Source organism: Schistocerca piceifrons, chromosome 6, assembly GCF_021461385.2.
Source record: "Schistocerca piceifrons isolate TAMUIC-IGC-003096 chromosome 6, iqSchPice1.1, whole genome shotgun sequence".
NCBI classification, from domain to species: Eukaryota; Metazoa; Arthropoda; class Insecta; order Orthoptera; family Acrididae; genus Schistocerca; species Schistocerca piceifrons.
In genome coordinates, this window is record NC_060143.1 from 33,670,294 (window position 1) to 33,692,396 (window position 22,103).

At 38.9% G+C, this 22,103-nt stretch overlaps 1 protein-coding gene across 2 annotated transcripts in view; it reads right to left on the reverse strand.

Annotated features, from left to right (window-relative positions):
• LOC124802729 (lysM and putative peptidoglycan-binding domain-containing protein 1) overlaps positions 1 to 19,555 on the reverse strand; it is a 28,974-nt gene extending 9,419 nt beyond the window's left edge. Inside the window, exons 1-2 of one of the 2 annotated variants that reach the window (XM_047263696.1) lie at positions 19,137 to 19,555; positions 18,314 to 18,570 (exon numbers count right to left, since the gene is read on the reverse strand). In XM_047263696.1, coding sequence (XP_047119652.1) covers positions 18,314 to 18,570; positions 19,137 to 19,304 — 425 coding nt within the window. In that variant the 5' untranslated portion in view covers positions 19,305 to 19,555. The remainder of the gene's footprint in view (positions 1 to 18,313; positions 18,571 to 19,136) is intronic. The other variant, XM_047263697.1, reaches the window with a different exon arrangement.
• Between the last annotated feature and the right edge of the window lie 2,548 nt (positions 19,556 to 22,103).

Below are 22,103 nucleotides of genomic sequence, written 5' to 3' on the forward strand. Positions count from 1 at the left end.
CTACCAAGACAACAGCACAGGATGAGAATATACCAGTTGCTGCGAACGACTCCTTGGCAACACCATAGCATCTCACTGGTTTGACACAGACTGTATACATCCTCCAAGTGTCAGACTTCACATCCAAAATTCCAATTTTAATTCGGGAGCAGCAGTGGTGGAACATTTGTTTGAAACTTTTGAGAATATTTCACATAAATTTCCTCAGTATGTTGTATTAGGTATAGATTTCAAATTATCAACTATAGACTGGGAGAATCAAATCCTAAGAGCAGGTAGTAGAGACAGGGAATTGTGTGAAATAGTTTCAAATACTTTATTCAAAAATTGCATGGAACAGTTAATAACATAATTAACTTATTTTTGAAGGCAAAAATTTAAATCTGCTGGTGAAAAACAGATTCAAACTTCACTAATCAGTGTAGAAAAAGGAGTTGGTAAGCACGAGGCCCCGACAATCACAGAATATGGCTGTAAACAGGAATACAAAGAAAGGTATGAAGATATTTCTGCTTAGCAAGAATAACAGATTTCAGATTACATGAGTTGTCTGCATGAATATTTCCTCTCCAGCATTCACCAATGTAGAGTATCATTGGAGTTCAAGAGCATTATACAGCACACTTTACACAGTTATGTGCCTAGTAAAGTTGTGAGGAATGGAAAAGAACCATCGTGGTTTGACAGCTATGTCAGAAAGCTGCTACGAAAGCAAAGAGAGCTTCACTGCAAATTTAAATGTTGTGAAAGCCTCACAGGCAAAAAGTAAAATAAGCCAAAATTAGCATAAGGAGGGTCATGCGTGAAGCATCAACATAGAATCTAAACTAAAATTCCATCTACTGATTTGACAGAAAAACTGAAGCAGTTTTGGTCTTAAATCTTAAACGGATTGAAGCCATCTGTCCAGGTACTCTGTGACCATAATTGTACTGAAAAAAGAGGATGGCACAGAAAAGGCCAAAATGCTAAACTCATTTTCCCAATACTGTTTCACAGACAATCACACTGCAGTACTTCCTTTAAATCATCTCACAAATTAACAAAATGGCTGATACTGAAACACCTAACAATGGGATAAAAGCAACTGCAATCATGAGTTAAGTGTTCCTGCTGATTGGAAAAAAGCACAGGTCATTCCCATTTTCTAGAAAGGTCCACACAAAACTGTAGGCCTATATCTGACACCAGTCAGTTCTAGAATTTTGGAATGTGTCCTATAATTGCACATTATGACATTTCTGGAGACAGTATCTCCTCTGTATGAATGAACATGGGCTCCAAAAACAATGATCATGTAAAACCCAGCCCACTCTGTTCATCCATGACACCATGAAGGCAGTAAACACTGGGGTCCAGGTAGATACTGTGTTCCTCGGCTTCCATAAGGCATTTGGTACAGTTCTGCACTGTTGCATAATGAACAAAATACAAGTGTTCAGATTATCAGACCAACTATCGTTGGATTGAAGAGCTTCTAGCAGAGAGAACAGCATGTCATTCTCAATGTAGAGAAGTCTTCAGACAAAGAAGTGACACTGGATGTAACCCCAGGGAGTGTTACAGGTCCATTACTTTTCACACTATATATAAATGATATAGTAGGCATTATCTGAAGCTCCATGCAACTTCATGGACAGTTCTCTTGTATACAAAGAGTGTTGCAGTGAAACATAGGAAGTCTGCACAGAATCGCCACTTTGTGCAGTGTGTAGAAACTGACTCAACATAAACATAATGTATTGCATATACATATGAATAAAGATCCACTGTGTACAAATACACAATTGGGCAACAATCAAAGAAAACAGTAATTTCCGTAAAATATTTAAGAGTACGCGTACAGAGTGATTTAAAGTGGAACGGGTTCATAAAACTGACTGCAGGGAAGGTAGGTGTCAGGGAGAGATTCATTGGAAGACTCCTCACAAGGGAACCTCCCCATCGCACGCCCCCCCCCCCCCCCCCCCCCCCCTCCGATTTAGTTATAAGTTGGCACAGTGGATAGGCCTTGAAAAACTGAACAAAGATCAATCGAGAAAACAAGAAGAAGTTGTGTGGAACTATGAAAAAATAAGTAAAATATACAATTTGAGTAGTCCATACGCAAGATATGTAACATCCAGGAGAGTGCGAGCTCAGGAGCGCCGTGGTCCCGTGGTTAGCGTGAGCAGCTGCGGAACGAGAGGTCCTTGGTTCAAGTCCTCCCTCCAGTGAAAAGTTTAATTTCTTATTTTCAGTTTATGTGACAAACTCTCATGTTTCCATCACTTTTTTGGGAGTGATCATCACATCCACAAGAAAACCTAAATCGGGCAAGGTAGAAGAATCTTTTTACCCATTCGCGAAGTGTACAAGTTAGGTGGGTCGACAACATATTCCTGTCATGTGACGCACATGCCGTCACCAGTGTCGTATAGAATATATCAGACGTGTTTTCCTGTGGAGGAATCGGTTGACCTATGACCTTGCGATCAAATGTTTTCGGTTCCCATTGGAGAGGCACGTCCTTTCGCCTACTAATCGCACGGTTTTGAGGTGCGGTCACAAAACACAGACACCAAACTTATTACAGTGAAGAGAGACGTCCATGAGCGAACGGAGAGATCATAACATTGCGAAAATAATAAATTAAACTTTTAACTCGAGGGCAAACTTGAACCACTGACCTCTCGTTCCGCAGCTGTTCACGCTAACCACGGGACCACGGCGCTCTTGAGCTCACACTCTCCTTGATGTTGCCTATCCTGCGCATGGACTACTCAGTCTGTATATTTTGCTTATTTTTTTCATAGTTCCACACAATTTCTTCCTGTTTTCTCGATTGATCTGTGTTCAGTTTTTCAAGGCCTATCCACTGTGCCAACTTGTAACTAAATCTGAGGGGGGGTGTGATGGGGATGTTCCCTTGTCAGAAAATGTAGTCTGTCAACAAAGGAGGTAGCTTACAAAACTGTCGTCGAGCCAATATTTGAATACTGCTTCTCAGTATGAGATCTGTACCACGTAGGATTGTTAGGGGAAATAGAGAAGATCTAAGGAAGAACAGCTTGTTTTATTCACAGGTTCATTTAGTGAGGACAAAAGCGCCAGTGAGAGAGAGAGAGAGAGAGAGAGAGAGAGAGAGAGAGAGAGAGAGAGAGAGTGTTCTGCATCAGGGTGCAGTTTATTGTAAAGTTACGAGACTGTATATTCCTAGAAGAGTCACTTGTGGAAAGACCATGAAGATATAGAGATTTGAAGCCACATGGAGGTTTACTGGCAATATTTCTTCCCATTAACTATATGAGACAAACAGGAAAAGAGGGGAGTGACAATGGTACATTAAGTACCCAGCACCACATAGCGGAAGGTGGCTTGCAGAGTATAGATTTAGATAGAGATGTAAATAGAATCTGATTCAAAGAGCTTGTTCATTCAAGCAAAGTGGAGCAAAGGCAAGAAAACATCATAACAAGAGCCTTCTGCATATTATGATAAAGCACACTGTTTTCAGACTACATGCAAATAGTAACCTTAATGCACTTGCAAGGACGAATAAACAAAAAGAGTTAGGATTCCACAAGAAATACTGACACTCCAGTTCTACTTCTATACAAAAGAAGTCATTTCCTTTACAGGAAATATACATTTCCAACATTATGATGTCTCTATCACAAAAGGAAATATAAAGCCAATCGTTAACAAGAACATTAATTCTTACATATCAATCGCAATCTATCCAGGTTCTGGTGGATTATTTGGTTCTTTTTTCAGTGGTATGTGTTGTTTCCGTTTCTTCTATCACAAATGTGATACTTAAAGTAACAACAGGAACACCAATCCTTTAAGGTTTCAGTTTTAAAATTATCCTTACCACAATCACAACAGTCACACAAGCTCACAACATGAACTTATTCTTTATTGTTATTTTATAAGAAAGAGAGTTCTAATGATAGTGTTGACAATAACATTTCTTACAGCAATGATCTTCAGCATGACTTAACAGTTGTGAACTGCTTGATTCCCAAAGCCCTACATTTGTTTCACGAAATAGGTACAAAAAGCTTCCTGCATAGCCACTATTCAAATATTAATAGTGTCCCAGGAATAATGGTCAATGTTCAAGGATGCAGGAGGAATGCTCATTTGAAGCAAAACACTTTGTATGGACACATGCCCTACTCTGAATGGTTTCTGGGATACAACACATTTAAGGTACATTGTTATCTTCTACATTATTCAACACATTGTCAGATTTACACATATACAATTGATAGTAAACACAACATGTGTTTTACGAAGTATCAACTGAAAAATACATAGTCACCTCTAAGCATTATCGTTGCAGCTGTGGTACGATTCATGAAAAATATTCAAATACCCCATCGTCACTTTACACTGATCAGCCAGAACATTAAGACCACCTACCTAGTAGCCAGTATGTCCACCTTTAGTAAGGACAGCAGTGTTGATCAGTCATGGCACGGAAGCAATGAGATACGGCAGGTCGCTGGAGGGAGTTGGCACACACAATTCACTTTATTCCTGCAAGTTTCGGGGAGGAAAGAACAGGGGTGGGGATAAGCTCTGATGCCACATTCAATCACATCCCAGATGTGTTAGATCAGGTTTACATACAGTGAGCAGAGGGGGCAGCACATCAATTTGAACTTGCCACCGTGTTCCTCTAACCACTTCGCCACAACCCTGGCCTTGTGACATTGTCCATTATCTTGTTGATAACTGCCACCACCATCGGGAAGCATGATCACCACCTTGTCTTCGTCCCGCAGTACAGGTTCGAGGAGCTGTTCCCTGACAGACGATGGATTCGTGCCTTCCCATTGGTACAGTGAAGAAGGTATTGGGATTCATCAGATTATGCAATGCTCTGCCACTGTGCTAATGTCCAGTGCCAATGGTCAAGTGTCAGTTTCAGTCTTACTTGATGTCATGGTGTTAACATTGGTACATGCATGGGTTGTCGGCTGTTGAGGTCCATCGTCTGGGGTGTTCAGTGCACTGTATGTTCAGATGCACATGTGCTCTGCCTAGCATTAAACTCTGATGTCAGTTCAGCACCAGTCCACCACCTATGCTGTTTTACCAGTCTGGCCAGCCTATTATGTCCGACATCTGTAATGAGGTGTGGCCACCCAACCCCTTTATGTCGAAGTGGCTTCACCTTGGTTTTGCCACATGCTGAAGACACTCACCATAGCATTCCTAGAATATCTGAAAAGTCGTGCAGTTTCTGAAATGCTCGTGCCGAGCCACCAGGCCCTCACAATCTGTCCTCGGTCAAACTCCTACATATTCCGCGTCTTCCCATAGCCTACAAATGGACAGAACATTCACTGATACTATGTAAACCATGCTTGTGTGACCATCAGCCATGCCACACCAGGTGATGATCCTATTGACTGGACGGGATGGCAAAACGTGTGACTGAGTGCCTCTGCATGTTCCCTGAACAGGGCAACAGCAGCCATGATGCAACCAAGCAGTTCATCTCCCACATTGCCTTTTGTTTGTTCACCTCAGACTATACCCAACTTCCTGGGTCAATGGAAGCGTCCAATTCTGCCCGTCGGCTCTGACCCGTGACATTCCTATTGTGGCGTGTGACATCACGATGGCGCGGAGTTCAGTTTGTGAGAGTGGCATATTTGTAGGTGTCGTTTTGACACCTGCTGCTCTCTGTTGGTGTGTTTATGGGTAGCGTGTTATGTGGCATACTGGGTTCATTTGCGTGGTAGTCTTTGACGCGTGTGGTTTTGGTGTTGACCGTGGGGTTAGAGGAATATTTTTCAGTGAGTTGACAATTTAGTTTTTGTTATGCCCAAGTTATTGTAGTGTTGTTCTCGGTTCGTCATATGCGAATTTTTTAAAATTACTTTGTTTGTGTCTTTGGTAGATATGGATATGACTGACAAAATCAACAGTCCGCATTTGTGTGCGCTGATGGTGGACAGTGCTTTGTCCCTTATTAAGTTCCTTCAGCTATTTGGTCTGTTGGCTGAAGTGGTCAAGTGTTCTGTGTGTTGGGAAGAAATGAGACTTACGAAAGTTCTGCCATCTCTGACCAGGGACAGCTACATGTGGCGGTGTTGTAGGGATAATCTATGGAGCTCCATTAAGCACCGTTCCTGGTTTGAGAAGTCTAGGTTGGGCATGCGAGAAATTGTGGTAATGACTTATTTTTGTTATAAATCCTCTCACAGTTTCTGTGCGCATGAGGTGGGTGCGAGTGAGAGGACGGTGCTTGATTGGTATTTTTTTGTCGTGAGGTGTGTTCGGAATATATTAAATACAGGGGTAAGTTGGGTGGGGCTGGGGTGGTTGTGCAGGTTGATGAGTCGTAGTTTGGGAAGAGAAGAAAGTATGGGAAGGGTAAGTTTATGGTTAGTTTATGGGTGTGGGGGGCTGTGGTATTGGGAGGGGGGGGGGGGGGCGGCTTCAGAATGTGTATTTAGGGTTTTGGAGGAGCAGACAAAAAGGGAATTAGTGGGACTGATTGAGGATTTCATAGAAGAGGGTAGTATTATAGTTTCAGATGCATTTCCTTCTTATAGGGGGTTGGGTCAGCAGGCGTACAATCATCTAGTAGTGAACCACAGTGTTGAGTTAAAAAGTTACGATACCGGCGCCTCTACGAATACCATAGATGGGTTTTGGGCAGCCATTAAGTCAGTTATTGGGAGGGGGAAGAGGCACTCTTCTAACCTTCAGTCTCTTTTAGATGTTGGCGGAAGAGCATCCCCGAGGGCTACTGTATTTAGTTTTCTTTTCTTTTAAGGGCAGTTAGTAGGATGTGTAGGCTGAAGGATGTGGGATAGTGAAGTGTCTGGTGGCGGGTGGTGGCTGCGGCATGGGGGAGGTTAGTTGTTGGTAAGGTTTTTGGAGGTAGGAGGGTGAGGGGTGGTGGTCGCTTTTTGATTTTGTTGTAGAGGATTTTTTTTGTTACAGTTGATGTAGAGTGTGGTTGAGACTTTTTGGTTTTTATTTGTTTACGGGTCTTTGACTTTGGGAGGTGGGGGGTTTGGGAGTTTTTTTTTGGTTGTGGATTTTGTTTTGTGTGTGTGTGTGTGTGTGTGTGTGTGTGTGTGTGTGACCTAGAGGGCAGTGCCGGAGCTTTCTTGTGGTGAGTTGTTTTTTCAATGTTTTTTTTCTCTGTCTAGATGGTTGATGGAGTATTTGTGAGTTGTTTGGTTGTTGGTGATTTGTTATCATGATTTGCTGTTGGGCTATATAGGTCAAGGGAAGTGTTTGATTCCAATTTTGTTTTTCTAGGTTCTTTTTTTTTTTGTGGTAGCGATAATTGTGGTGGTGGTGAAAGTTTTGAGTTTTATAATGTGGTATCAGTAGTTGCTGTCGAGCTATATAGGTCAAGGGAAGTGACTGATTCCAGAGGATATTGTATACAGTGGAATTTGGGAAGGTTGTGGGGTCTTACTATTTTATCATTTTGTGTCGTTTGGTTTAGTGGCGTGTGTTCATATTTAGTTTGTCCACACCCAAAAACCCCCAGTTTCCCCCACTTGTCCCATTAGTTTCATTATATTTTTGGAGGAACATGTGTTTGATGATTTTTCGATCTAATTTCGTTCTTGTCGTCATGTTTACATAATGACGTCATAGGCGCAGTATGGGAGTAGTTGTGAATGGCCATTTCCGCCATGTTGGTGATTTCATTGGTCAAAGCACACTGATGGAACCTGACGCTTCCGTCATCCCAACTCCCTCACAAAAATAGAATGGCATAATGTCTGGCAAGCTTGGTGGCCAGTAAATTTTTCACCATAATCGATACAACAATTGGCAATGGCCTTGCCGCAGTGGCTACACCGGTTCCCGTGAGATCACCGAAGTTAAGCACTGTCGGGTGTGGTCGACACTTTGTTGGGTGACCATCCAGGCCGCCATGTGCTGTTGCCATTTTTGGTGGGTGCACTAAGCCTCGTGATACCAATTGAGGAGATACTCGACCAAATAGTAGCGGCTTCGGTCAAGAATATCATCATTACAACCGGGAGAGGATGACACAGCGTTCGGATGGTCCCAGTAGGCCACTCATGGCCTGACGACGGAGTGAGGGGGGAAACAATCTATACAGCAATTATGGTAAGACATACGCATGTGCGTCACAAGCCTAAAAACAAACGTACATTATATGAGTTCTCTTGGAAACCATTTGGAGTAGGGCATATATCCATATAAAGTTCTTTTGCTTTAAATGAGCATTCCTGACATATTCCTGAATACTGACCATTCCACATGAGACACCCTGTATTTAATATTAGTGGAAAAAATTTGGAAGGGTCATTTCTCTTTCATTATTTAACAGAAACAATTGTCAAGTGAGTAAAGGGAGAGCTGTACCTCAATTTACAGCTCAAATTAAAACTGGAATAAAACAAATCACTTTGTGGCCACTTAGCATGTAAAAAATAATTTTATTATACAAAGAACATTTTAGAAGTCAGCCTAAGACCACAATAAAGAAAGTTCACAGCTTCCAGAAAGCATTGTAGTGTGGTTCGTAGAACCAACGTGTAGAGCTAAGTGACTTACTCAGGATGATAATGGAAAGATGTGCTGCAGAATCCTTCCATATAACTCACAAGAGCAATACCATAATGTGTCTTGTGTGTTGAAAATCAATAGTACTAACAGTAGCAAGCATGAGAAAGTTTGTGATAGTGAGATATGCAGTAGCAAAGCAATCTACATATTCTATCCATTGTGTACATTTTCTAGTGCAAGGTGGAGAAAAAATAAACAACAAATATTACATAAATATTTGAAAAAAGTACATTCCATATGCATGAAGTAATTTTACAATAGCCTGTATGGAGAGGTGGGCTGTATGGGCATTGGGGTTTATCTGTATGTGCATCATACAGCCACGACATTACCACCAAAGGGAACACTTGAATTACATAGAGTAGAACAGAAAAACAACTAGTGATGTCACAATGCATTCTTTGTCTCTTTCTACATTGAAACCACAGCACTCTCACTTCTTAGTTGCAAACCACTGCAGTTAACATGCTTTACATGTCTCAGTGCAACATCACCCAATAACTGGTTACGAATCATTCAAGTGAATTAATACTTATGAATATAAGTTTGCCGTCTGCAAGTGAACAGTAATGATGGCTGCCAAGCACCCATTTTGTCTGGCAGGATGAAGTTTGCAAAAAAGCTATGGCACAGTTTAAATTAACAACTAGTCAAAATTTATAGCTGTACATAGTAGGAAAATGCAAGCATTTGTTTAAGCTGAGAAAACTAGCTACAGTCAACAGAGCTACACAGTTCAGAAAAACAGATTAATGATGATTGTCACTTTGTGGAGCTAAGCGAAGTGATCCAAAAACAATGACAGACTGAGATTGAATCTGTAATGTATGTCACAAAATGAGCCTGGATGAGTGACTAGCAGGGGGAAAAAAAAGTCAGATAGTAAAATCTGATTAACTTACATTTCAATTTCTAACTGCAATTTGCACCCACCCACAAGGGTAAAAAAACTACATGACAAACTGAAGACTAAGGACTAAGAAACCATCATCACAAAAAAGATGACACACTTAAAAATTGAACTGAAATGCCTTGGACTTACCAAAGGTCTCCGGATGTAAAATGTTACCTAGATGTGTATAAGGAAATACTGGTAGAAATAATTTTGTTAATTAAAGAGACGCTTTACTCTCTTCACTCCCAGGTGAACAGGATATGGAAGAGAAAAAGGAAGCTACAGCTGAATCTCTGGTTTCGTATTTAAAGTGTCTATGTAAAAAGAAAAATATCAATAGCCTTTTCAAAAACAAATGTAAGAAAAAACTGGTGTGAGCCCTTGTAAATCTGCACTGAGCCTTGGCCCAAAATCATTCAAATCGTCATCAAATGAAAATGTGTGTGCACTACAAAAAAGTTAAAATAGTCTGCAGGTACAAATGATGCAAACTATCCTCAGCCTAGATGTTCCAAGCCATCCACAACTAAAGAAGAACTCTCAAAGGTAAAGAAAAATCTCTTCCAAAAGTGTGATAATTCTTTGTCAGAAGATGAGCTTCACGTAATAAAATTGTCAGACTCTGAAAACTGATGAAAGATTCTGAACCTTCAGATTATCCTGTTGTTGAAGATTTATTGTTCAGTAAATGTGGGTATCAATATTCACTGCCCATTCTGTTATGGGATTGGTAAGCTGACTCCACCAGCACTACAGGTTGATGGGCATTGAAGTCTGTATAAATTTCCAGGAAGGATTTTAGTGAAAGAAGTTTAATGTTATTTGACAGTAAAAGTTTTTGTAGTATGTTTTCAACAAAGGATTGATAACACTGAGAAACAATAATTTTGTTAAATGAGAAAATTTTCACTAATTATTGTGTATTTTGGTACACTGATTCTGAACGTGAAGTTAGAATCGCTCTATTGGGCTCCAATTACTAACATAATGTGAATATATTTTAGTATTTTAAGCTGAATTGTTTATTATTGCATATTAACTTTTATTTCTATTACCTGAAGCAAAGTTATTTATTATTGTGTACTAACATTTGTTTCCGCTATTTGCAAGTACCACTAAACTGAAACAATATCTTCCAATTAGATGAATATTTAACGAGAGCAGACATCAGTGAAATCAAAACCCTACGTTTGACATGTTGTAAACAAAGTTTATAAGTGTGATTAAGAACTTCCCAAATTTTTATTGTTTTGTGATCGTATATAGTTTGTTTGCATACTAACAATGCCACGTACGTGTGTTAATCACCCAAACAGTTTTTGTTACATCTGTGGCAAGGTAACTTTTAAATCTCAAAAGAGCGATAACCCCACCGATAAGAAAATCATATGAACTTTATTTTGGCTATAAATTAGGCAGACCATGCCTCATCCTACAAGAAATGTTCCCTTCAAAGGCAATTGTATAAGCTTAAAACATAGAATATGGCATCCTAAGATTGTGTAAACTGTGCCGTTCCATTTCCTCAAGCCTATCCCTCATCCCATGGGGTGGCCAGAGATGGGAACACTACAGAATTTTAACTTTCTGCATTGTAACTGCTAGCTTGCTCTGTTGAAATGGCTAGTTTGGTATGGCCACTTGTTCGGACTAATTTGGTGGGTTCCATTTGCAGATCACTCATCCTGAAGCTGCTCACTTTGATTGAATCTTCTCACAGCTTGCGTAGGGAGTTTACACATCACAGCCATCAGTATTACAATTCCCACATTCTCAGGGGCTACAATCTAGAGTTTAAATCATGACCTCTCCACATCTGACAGCTTCAGGTGTGCACACGATCTTTATGACCTACGGATTGAGTTAGTGCCATGTAGTGTGTCCCTCCCATGACAGCCTGTACAACTATAAAATTTAGAAAAAAAAGAGGGAAAGGATATAATACTAAAGTGGGACAGAAAATAATTAATAAGCCAAAAGTTGTGGTGCTATGTCAAATCAAAAAGAAGCCCCAGTCATAGCCATGCTGTGAATGGGGAAGCCTGCCTAAGCTGGTACTCCATTTAGCTACCTCATATGACCTGCAGGAGTTACTGAGAATCTGCTCTAAGCCCAGTCTTGAAAGGGAGCGTATGCAGGGACAATTAGATATGAGACTTGCGGTATGGAAACACTATTGCAAGGGATCTCTAGACTCTGTGTTAGCCAAACACAGAGCTAAGTCCCCACAGTGGGTTAGGCATCCGTGGACGAGGGGCAGGAAAGGGGAAGAGAGGGATTGATACAAGAAATGTATCTGAATTTGGATCACAAGATCATAGAACACCACCGATTAACAGTAGTCACAGATGTTACTGAGAATATCTTTCTGTGCAACCACGCAAATTTAAACGAGACTGCTCAAGGCAGTACCACAACATACTTGTATGAAGCTTGGCAAAGCGTGCCAGATCAAACAATCCAGACAAAAATATAGTTGACTACATGTGACAACACCTACATCTGGCAAGATAACAGTCCAACCCAATATTTTAGAACCTGCCCTCAATTTTTTTTTTAATACATGAAGAACACACTGAAAGAAAGACTTTCAAAATTTTAGCAGTTTTTTTCAAAAAATGTTGAAAATTGTCAAACTCTTAGCACATTAGACAACTGGAGGAATGTGCACCCCTGCCATATCCATATCAAACAGCACAGGCACAATTTGGCCAGCACATATCCTTGGTTGATGGCACAAACATCAACAGATAACATGTCACAACATGATCTTAATTTATAAAGGGGATTTCAGTTTTCATTTATGATTTCTCTGACAACTGGTCACTGTTTATATTTGCTTGAATTAGCTATTCACTTAATACCCATAATAATAAATAGTTACCTTTGCAGTATAGCTAAGTGTTAACTGTGGAGATAAAATTGAATTAATTTCCTTCATACATGTTTGTTGAAAGCATGTGTCTGTGCAGGTTTCACAGTAACACTATTAATGCTTTCAACCTTGCATAGATGAAATATGAAAAATGTATGTAATTGTCCTGAAGACTCACATGTATTATTTATCAGCTAATTTCATGGATTCATTTGAATGAGGTCACCATTTCATAAGACATTGTGGAAAGATTAGCAGAAACAGGAAAAAACTGGCAATTTCAATGACCTGTGGTTCAAATGGTGATTGTACATAAGGTACACAACATAAAATACAGTAGCTTCCTACCCCAACGAAAATATGTAGATCCAAAAATAATAGTATTCACTGACACAAAAGAGACTAAATTTTTTCAGTAAATGAAGGAGGGAGGAAACAGAAACCTAAGCAGTGTGGAAAGCCTATTTTGTTTCTTAAAATCTGAAAATGAATTGTATAAAGGGAAGATAGATTTTACAGTAAGTACAAAATGTGTCAAAATAAAGCTGACAAAAGCATGAACAAAAAACTATTTGAAAGATTAATAATTTCTCATGAGAGTCAATAAACATGTACCGAGTGCGATCTATGAGACTGGGCACTCTCAATTGCAAGTGAGATGAACACTACTGGTTTCCAAGCTTCTTTGACCTGGTTAAACAGTTTCAGAACACTAGATGAAAAGAAGGTTGCAAAATTACGTAGTTTACCTCAAGTAAACTTTTAGGAGATGTCATTAACAGGTAATACTATAGAGAAATTCGTAACTGACATGAGGACGAGCTTCTTGTTAGCCCCTAAAATGTCTTGTATAAAGACAATCAGTCAGGTTTCATATAAGCACTATGAGCAAACTGCACTGTATCATTTCAAAGAAAGTAAGTTATTTGTGATGATATGAGTGCTATGATACATTCATATATGACAATTCCAGTGATAAGTAGAAGTGGATTAACATTTCCACAGTTTCATTTCAGTCTTCAGTAACCTCGAGGCAAATTAGGACCAAAAATTTAAAAAAAAGGGCCTATTACTTGCAAAGGGGAGAAGAATTTTCAGTGTCTTCTTAGAATTTGCAGAAAATAACTGTTTTTGTTGGATTTTTGGTCTGGACATAGCAACACCTCTGTCTTTAGGATGATGATGATGATAAGATTTAATATAGTTAGGATTCCACCAGGAACTAATAGTGTTACTAAGCCTCTCTTAAAAAATATTTCAAACATTTAAAGCAATTTTCAAAAAATTGTCTGACAATATAATTTCTGATAGCTCTTTGTCGTTTCTGATTTATCAGCAGGACAGTATTGGTAAAGTTCAGTCATTTTCACATTGTCAGTTTGCATCACCACATTTTATAAATTTGAGCAAGTATGCATGGTACATAGAACAATGACCACAAACATTTCTTTCCCCATTCTAGTTCTGTCTAAATAAAATTAAAAATTACTGTGAAGTGCCTGAATGCATCAATTTTTTTTGTCAGATCTGCCTAGTAAGGAAAACAATTGTTTTCTTCATCCAATAGGTACTTTGCATTTTTGAAATGACTTCTGGGAATAAACAAGGAACTATTTCATTGTTAATAAAATAAAAAATTATCATAACAACTGATGAATTATTGTATTTCATGTCAACAAATTAGTCTCTATGGATGTCTCTGCTAATTCAATGACTTGCTTGCTAGGCTGTAACAGTTGTACAAACCACTGTTATTAGCGGTTCTTTGTGCAGCAAAAATGAGTAACTTTACCTTTTTTTTTTTATCTAGATCTACATCCATGCTCTGCAAACCACTGCGAAGTGCGTGGCACAGAGATCTTACTGCACCAGTTATTAGTGTTTCTTACCATTCCACTCACATGCGGAGTGCAGTGCAGGAAGAATGATTGTTTGAATGCCTCTGTATGTGCCATAATAATTCTAATCTTGTCCTCATGATGCCCATGTGAGCGATGTGTAGGGGATTGTAGCATATTCCTAGTCATCATTTGAAAGCAATCTTGTAACTTTGTTACCAGACTTTCTCTGGGTAGTTTATGTCCACCTTGAAGAGTCTACCAGCTCAGTTTCTACAGCATCACTGTAACACTTTCCTACAGGTCAACTAAAACTATGACCACTCATGCTGCCCTTCTCCGTAATAGTTCATTATCTCCTGTTAGTTCAATTTGGTATGGGTCTCACACACATCAGCAATATAGTAGAATGGAGTATATGAGTGATTTGTAAGCAATCTCCTTTGTAGACTGATTGCACTTCCTCAATATTCTACCAACACACAGAAGTCTACCATCTACTTTACAGCCTTTGTGATCATTTCATTTCATATCCCTACGAAGTGTTATGCCCAGGGATTTATATGAGTTGGCCAATTCTAACTGATATTACAATCATAGGATACTACGTTTTACATTTCTGAACATTTAAAGCAAGTTGCAAATTGTTGCACCACTTTGAAATCTTATCAAGATCCGACTGAATATTTATGCAGGTTCTTTCAGACAGTACTTCATTTGCATTATCTGCAAAAAGTCTGAGGTTACCGTTAATACTGTCCATAAGGTAATTAATATACAACATGGACAGCAATGGTCGCAACACACTTCTCTGAGGCACACCCGAAATTACTTCTGCATCTGACAATGTGTCCATCCAAGATAATATGCTGTATCCCCTCTACCAAAAAGTCTTCAATCCAGTCACAAATTTCACTTGATACCCCATATGATGGAACATTTGACAATAAATGTAAGTGCGGTACTGAGTCAAATCCTTTTCAGAAATCAAGAAATAATCCATCTATCTGCCTGCCTGCCTTGCTCCAAAGCTTTCTGTATGCTATGTGAGAAAAGTGTGCTTTAGCAGCTAAAATTTAGAAAGAGCGTTTCTTTCAGGGTATTCTTTCTGTGTGAAAAAAATTTCAGAGTAGATTTTGACATGTCTGATTTGACCATTCCATTGTGAGCTTACTGTCAACATATAAAAATAGGTGATACACAAAAGTTTAATCCAAAGAATCACTGTCATATATAAAGTGAAAACTTTCATCATTAGGAATCACACAAAGTAAACAAATCATAAAAGAATCCTGATCACTAGGTGTGTTAAGACGATGTAAATATAATGCTAAAAGAAATGTCTAACATAATATTGCTAAGCAACTGAGATGCAGAAAGTATATCAGTGCAAGGTAGATCAAGTCTTGCATATATGCATTTTGCCAATGTCTAAATTCTGAAAGTATAGAGCCAATACATACCCACAGTGATTACAGGTTTTATTGACACTTTTCAAATGGACACGGCAGAAATTACGTATGTTTCAGTTTAAAGAACACAGCATTTGACGAAAAGACTAAACCACGGCAGTCAATCCTATAGCTGGTATGTCGGGTCTAGTGCAGCAGGGGATACAACCCGTCGGCTTTGGACAATGACGTCACAAGTCGCCAGATAGCAGTTTACCATTTTCGCTTTTGCTGTTATGTTTGAGTTTCGATTTTTTTACTGATTGCTTAATAAAGTGGATCTGTTTATTCTATCTCGTGAGATTTTTTTTAAAAAAAGCCAAAAAACACTTATCAGCCACTGAAGGGAGCTACAACACTAAGAAGAATCGCTTCGCGATTGGCGACTTGTGACGTCAATGTCCAAAGCCGACGGGTTGTATCCCCTGCTGCACTAGTCCCGGTATGTCTTTCCCTTTTTCCAAGCCTGCTAATTCTCAACAAGAGGACTTAAAGAGTCTAATGGGGAATATAGACCATAAGTAACAGTCCTGCACATCAATTAATGCCAAAGATGCTGTTTTTAGTGTCACAAAACTGCTGGACAGACTACAGACCAAACTGTGAACCTATAAGTTCAGTTTCTTTGTTACCAACTGGCAGTGCACTGGTTTTCAGATCCGAAATTCAAATCCACCACAATTTTAAACTGTTTAAACACTCAAAAATGTTTTGAAATTTTTTCTCACATTTAAACAATTCATTGTACTTACAAAAACAGTTTACATTGTACGAATAATATTTATTCGTGATGAAGTCGACCTATAAGAAAATGGATGTGTGACAATCTGATATAGTGCAGGAGTGGTGTAGATGCCTATCACTGAAAAACTAATGCATGGAGAAGTCTGAAGGAGGTCTTTACTCAGCAGTGTATGTCAATTGTTTATTATATTTGACCCTTGAATAATAGATTGTGCATATCTATTACTTGTAGCCATCTGACTTTCACCAAATACCACATTTATGGAGATTCTCCAAAGTGCTTTAATGAACACTAGCTTCAAAGTGTCTGTCTGTCTGTAATACTATTACAACCACAAACAATATCTCAGATTAAAACTGTGATAGAATTTCCCAGGTTAGCTGATGTTCACACTTAATGATCTCTTTGTAGCAGTGGTTACCTAAAATGTTTCATTGGGCTGCAGTATTTTTTGGGTACTGTATGAGTGACAATGTTTGAACTCTATGGCTATAAGAAACATAAAAGGGCTTGATCAAACAATCTTTCAAAGAAACACCTAACACCAAGTCTTTATCTTTCCAGTGAACTATATCTGTAAACCCATTTTTTTCCTGGAGGACTTATTGGTATCATACAACTAGGCCTATTTGTAAAATTATGAAGCAAATCATGGTTTATTTTTATACAGAAATAATAGACCAAGCCCTACTTTTATTCAACACTTTGATCCTCAAGATTAAATAAAGGAAATGTTGACTGCCAGGAGCTTCTATAGCATTGATGACTGCATGAAACATCACTGAGCTAAGTATAATTGAGAAAAATAGCTACTCCCATAAAACTCCAAAGTATTACTTCTGAGATTATAAATACCTCTGTAAAGTGCTGACCAACAAGAGGATACTCAATTTTTTTTTGTTTTCTTTAGTTATTCTGTATCAACACTAACAATATCCTGTTTACTAAGGTGCTAAATAAATAATCACAGAAAAGAATCACATCAGTGGCAGTCTCCATCCAGAATATAAGCCCACAGATTAATCCATACACACTGACAAAAATCTTATGTAACATAAAACATAGTACATCTGATGCTACCAATGAGGATTTTTACAAAATGCACTACTACTGGTCTGATCACAAACACTTAACAAGGTTGGCTTGAGGATGATGATTACTTACTAGCAAACAACATTTTAGATGGAAACCTAATGAAATGAGTCAAATGTCTAATTCCATCTGCTTGGTTGAGGGATTTTGAGGCGGGGGGAAAGTGGGGGGTCAAATTGAAGCAATGGTGGACATCCCCTTACATTTATCGTAATTTATGTATGGTGTATGAACACAATATGCATCAAAATACTCATCTAAGACTTATCTGCTACTTAATGTATGTTGCCTGAATTTATATAGCAGTTTCCACTTTTATGACAAAAAGAATGTTAAGTATGGCAAAGCACATTCAAATATGGCACGAATGTAAGTATTAGACTACTCTACAGCCCAATCTGCTAGCACAACCTTTGACATTCACATTCACTGGCTTTGTCAACCAAATTATCACTTTCCAACCTAACCTAGGCCTCGGGCTAAGCTGCAAATCAGTCTTCAGTCTGCCACCATAAATAAGATTTCAGAGTGGAGGGTGGGGATAGCAATATCACACTCTAGACTAAAAGGATTAAAGACACGAAAAATTAATTTTCATTAGAGGAGTTAATGCGAATAATGACTATGAGCTGTTCATTCTGCCTAGAAATATTTTGAGGATAATGCATTCTAAATGTTCAATAAAAATAAGGTGCATGTGCTCTAGCTACAGGTGGAACGTTCAAACATGATGCAAGTCGTGTAGTAATCAACACAGAAAAATAAGCCAGGGTGAATTAAATTCCAATTTTTATCAATTAATTCAGATTATTCTGAAGGTGGAAATTTTTAAGGTGCATGCAAACTTACTCACTATTTCCTTGTGTTTTCTTCACTTGACTTTTCATGTTTGCTATGGAATTGTCAATATGAACCAGAAAGTCATTGATGCTTCTCTCTTCTGAGTGAGTGCTGTCTGGAGAGCCTGGTGACCTTGCAGGATTAACATCAGTTGATGACTGGCTTGCTGATAAAGCCTTGTCTGCAGGTACTGGTATAAGCAAATATTCACGAAGAAAGAGACTATCTGTTGCCCATAATCGGTTAAGTCGGCGAATCTGCTCCATCTGTGTCAAATATTAATTTTCATTATTGACTGAAATATTTCAGTGACATAGCTACTTAAATTAGATTTCACCCACATTAGAAAACACTTGACCCATAGCATTTTTCTCACAATGAGCAGGATGAAACAAAGAATACAACATTTCTGAAGCAACTTTTTATAATTTTGACTGGTCAGAATTCGATGTCTACGTCGAATTATGTGAAATTCAAGTTATAGGTATTCATTATGCTTGTATTACCTTGTAATATTAATTTAGCATTCCAATAAATGATAAATTGAAATTTAGAATACACATCTACATCCAGTGCTAAGGAAGGTACCTTCAAGCAACAGGTTCCTCCTAGGTAATGAAGAATTTCACTGACCATAGTTCTATACGATACAACTACATGTTTTAGATACAAACAGAAAACTTATGTGTGTAACTAACATTGTTATGTTGTACTTAGTTCCCACAATCGGTAGGCTGGATATGATAACACAGCTGCTGTATGCAGTCAGCAGATATTTCTACCGCTGTCTGACACACTGTTACAACTATTTTCATTGATATGTCATACTTACAGTTACACCGTATTTCAAAGCAATTCCTTGCAGAGTATCGCCTTCCACTATTATGTGTTTGATACAATTATCTTGCCGGCTAACATGATTACAAAAGCTGCCATACTTTTTAGGTTGTTTCGCAGATTCTCTGATCGACTGTTTTTCGTCTGTCGTGCTACTTGCCATGTTATATTAAAAGTCAACTACTCCTATTAGGCAAAACACTCGCTACCTCGCTCTCCATGCTTCTTGTGTGTGTCTCATGTTTGCCGCTAGTGCTATCTATCTGAACCACCGGTAAGCTTTCTAGCAATCGCCAATCGTTAAAATTAGGCAAATGATATACACATGCATTGACTATGGACAGTATAAAAATAATGGCAAACCTACATTATCTTCATCGATTACTAAAACAAAACTAGAGTAGCCCATCCACTGTTAAATGTCGTTACACAAATGCGATTGTAGTACACCTTATATCTATGCCGAATGACCGCGGGCTTCAAATACACAAACAGAGTAGTCTCATGTACATAAAACGATAAACGTGCGAAACAATAAAGAATTGGCAAGAGTAAAATTAGCACGAACACGGAAGGTCAAACGTAATATTTTCAAGGAGTCCATTGTGCGTAGAACTTTTATGGAACTTTTTTTGGCCTTTATGTAATTTATTACAATAACAATGTCAATTTCTCCGTTCAGCTGTATCTCATAATTTATTGATCAAAATGTGTGGGGAAATTAACTCTTAGCTACTATGGATGTTGACAGGAACACAACTACCATTGAGGAGTCTCTCAGACCGGATTTTTATTTTTCAGTCATAAAACCACTGTTTTGTCACTCTGTTATTCGTTACACTTCTGGGAAACAGGCTTTATAGAAATTTGCATTTTTCAAACAACGCAGAATTTAAAACACTTTGAAAACTAAAACACAGCAAAATTTGCAGTTTAATTTTATTGTATGTACAAAATTTGCAGTTTGTTTTTATTATTTAGGTACTACTAAAATAACAGCACATAGTTACCTCTCTGGTTACTCACACATTATCATCAGGGAGATATTACAGATTCGCAACGTAACTGTATGGAAAAACACATTTCAGTTACAACAAATTGTATTTGGAATCAGCTTTGAATTTACTATTCATCGTTTCAGCCTTAGAGCGATTATTCCACCCCATAATTCTATCAAGGGAGAAATTTCGCCAAATTTTTATTTTAAAAATCAAGAAGAGCGTAATTACCCTATTATTCTTCTGAGGCCCTGAATAAAATTGTAATTGCTTTCAGTCTGTATGTATTTCACGCAGACCCTCCTACAGTTCTCCAAACAAATCGGAACACCACGCTGTTGACACAGATAAGTCGATTTCCATTTCAAACGAGAACAACAAAAGGTTGACGTTTTTCATTGTTCAGAAAATTGTTTCTTTATTTGAGGCTCATATCTGCAAAACAGTAAGTTTTCTCCGAGACTTTCAGATATCTGTTGCAATACAGGCAGCTGCAAGACAATGTTGACTTTGCTTGTTCTTACTTTATTTAGCGGCTTCTGTTTTCTCCACCGAAAACATCTTTATATTCTTACCGAAGAAGTGCGCTTTTCATTGTTATCGCGTGTCGCATCCTCATAACTTTCAGTTTCCTTCTCCGAATTAGTATTGTGATCATTAATTACTCGATACAGGGTCAGTATTACTGTCATCAAAGTGTTCATCTGAGAATTCCCTGAGGCGTTCTTGAACACTCACATCTATCTCACATAGAAAACGTTTTTGTTGAAAGTTTCCGTTTCTCCGTGGTGAGGAAAGCTAGACCATCTATGCAACGTTTTCTGTTAGAAACGTTTTCTGCTGCTAACAGAAAACGTTGCATAGATGGTCCAGCTTTCCTCACCAGGAAGAAACGGTAACTTTCAACAAAAACACGACGCGCAAACACTATGGTACGTCCGTGAGACCTCTCATGGCCCAAAAGTAAGAAACAAATTGCAACAACAGTGCCAGATTTCTGGCATGTGGAGCTTGCCATCCAATAGGAAGCCACACAAAGAGTCTTGTTCACCTAACAGGTGTGTGTGAAATATCACCACTGAAGACTAAGGACTCTCATGGGTATGATGGAGTGCCTAGCCAAATATTGAAGTACTGTGCTGTACATGTTAGCCCTGTATTTAGCCATATTTGTAATTTTACCTTTAGGAATGGTCAGTTTCCTGAACGATTGAATTACTCAGCAGTAAAGCCGCTTTATAAAAAGGGAGAAAGACATAATGTAAACAATTTTAGACCTGACATGTGGAGTAATCGGGTCTACTGCCGGATGTTTGTGTCGCTCTGGCACAATGTTTCGGCCATGTAACTCGTTGCCTTCTTCAGGTGCTACCTGAGACTGCCGTGTTGGACCATAGAGATGGGGCCCCTCCACGCCCGCACCAACATAGTGACCAAACCAAAAGTTCTACTGTCACCTCCGTAAACATGTTAGTTGTCTAGTAAGTGGATCACAGGATGCTGGGCTGTGATGTTGTCCGTGCGTCTGGGTAAGGCTACGCATTAACACGGTCCATCAGGTAATAGATGGTGGACGAAACGCGAGTGAGGGTAGCGATTTGAAGAGCAGAGGGAAAAAAGTGCCGTGGGAAAAAAACCTCTGCGACATTGGGATGGGTAGTAAGAGCAGTAGTGGCTTACTAGCTGCGATAGCTCATGCAAGGTTGGATTTGTTAGTATAGGTATCATGCATCATTACCGTGACAAGCGATGGCGATGTGTCCCAGTTGCTGCAGCTGCTATATTCCTGGAACAATCAAGATCGTTATACAGTAGTGGGAGATCGGCCATAGATCATCTCACTGTGTGGGGGATGTGTGGAGCTTGTTTGCATGCAGTGTACGGTACGGCTTCCCTGTGTGGTGCCAGTTATTCGACAGTGTATTTCAGCTGGATATCCAGTAATGGCGTCTGATTAACAGGGG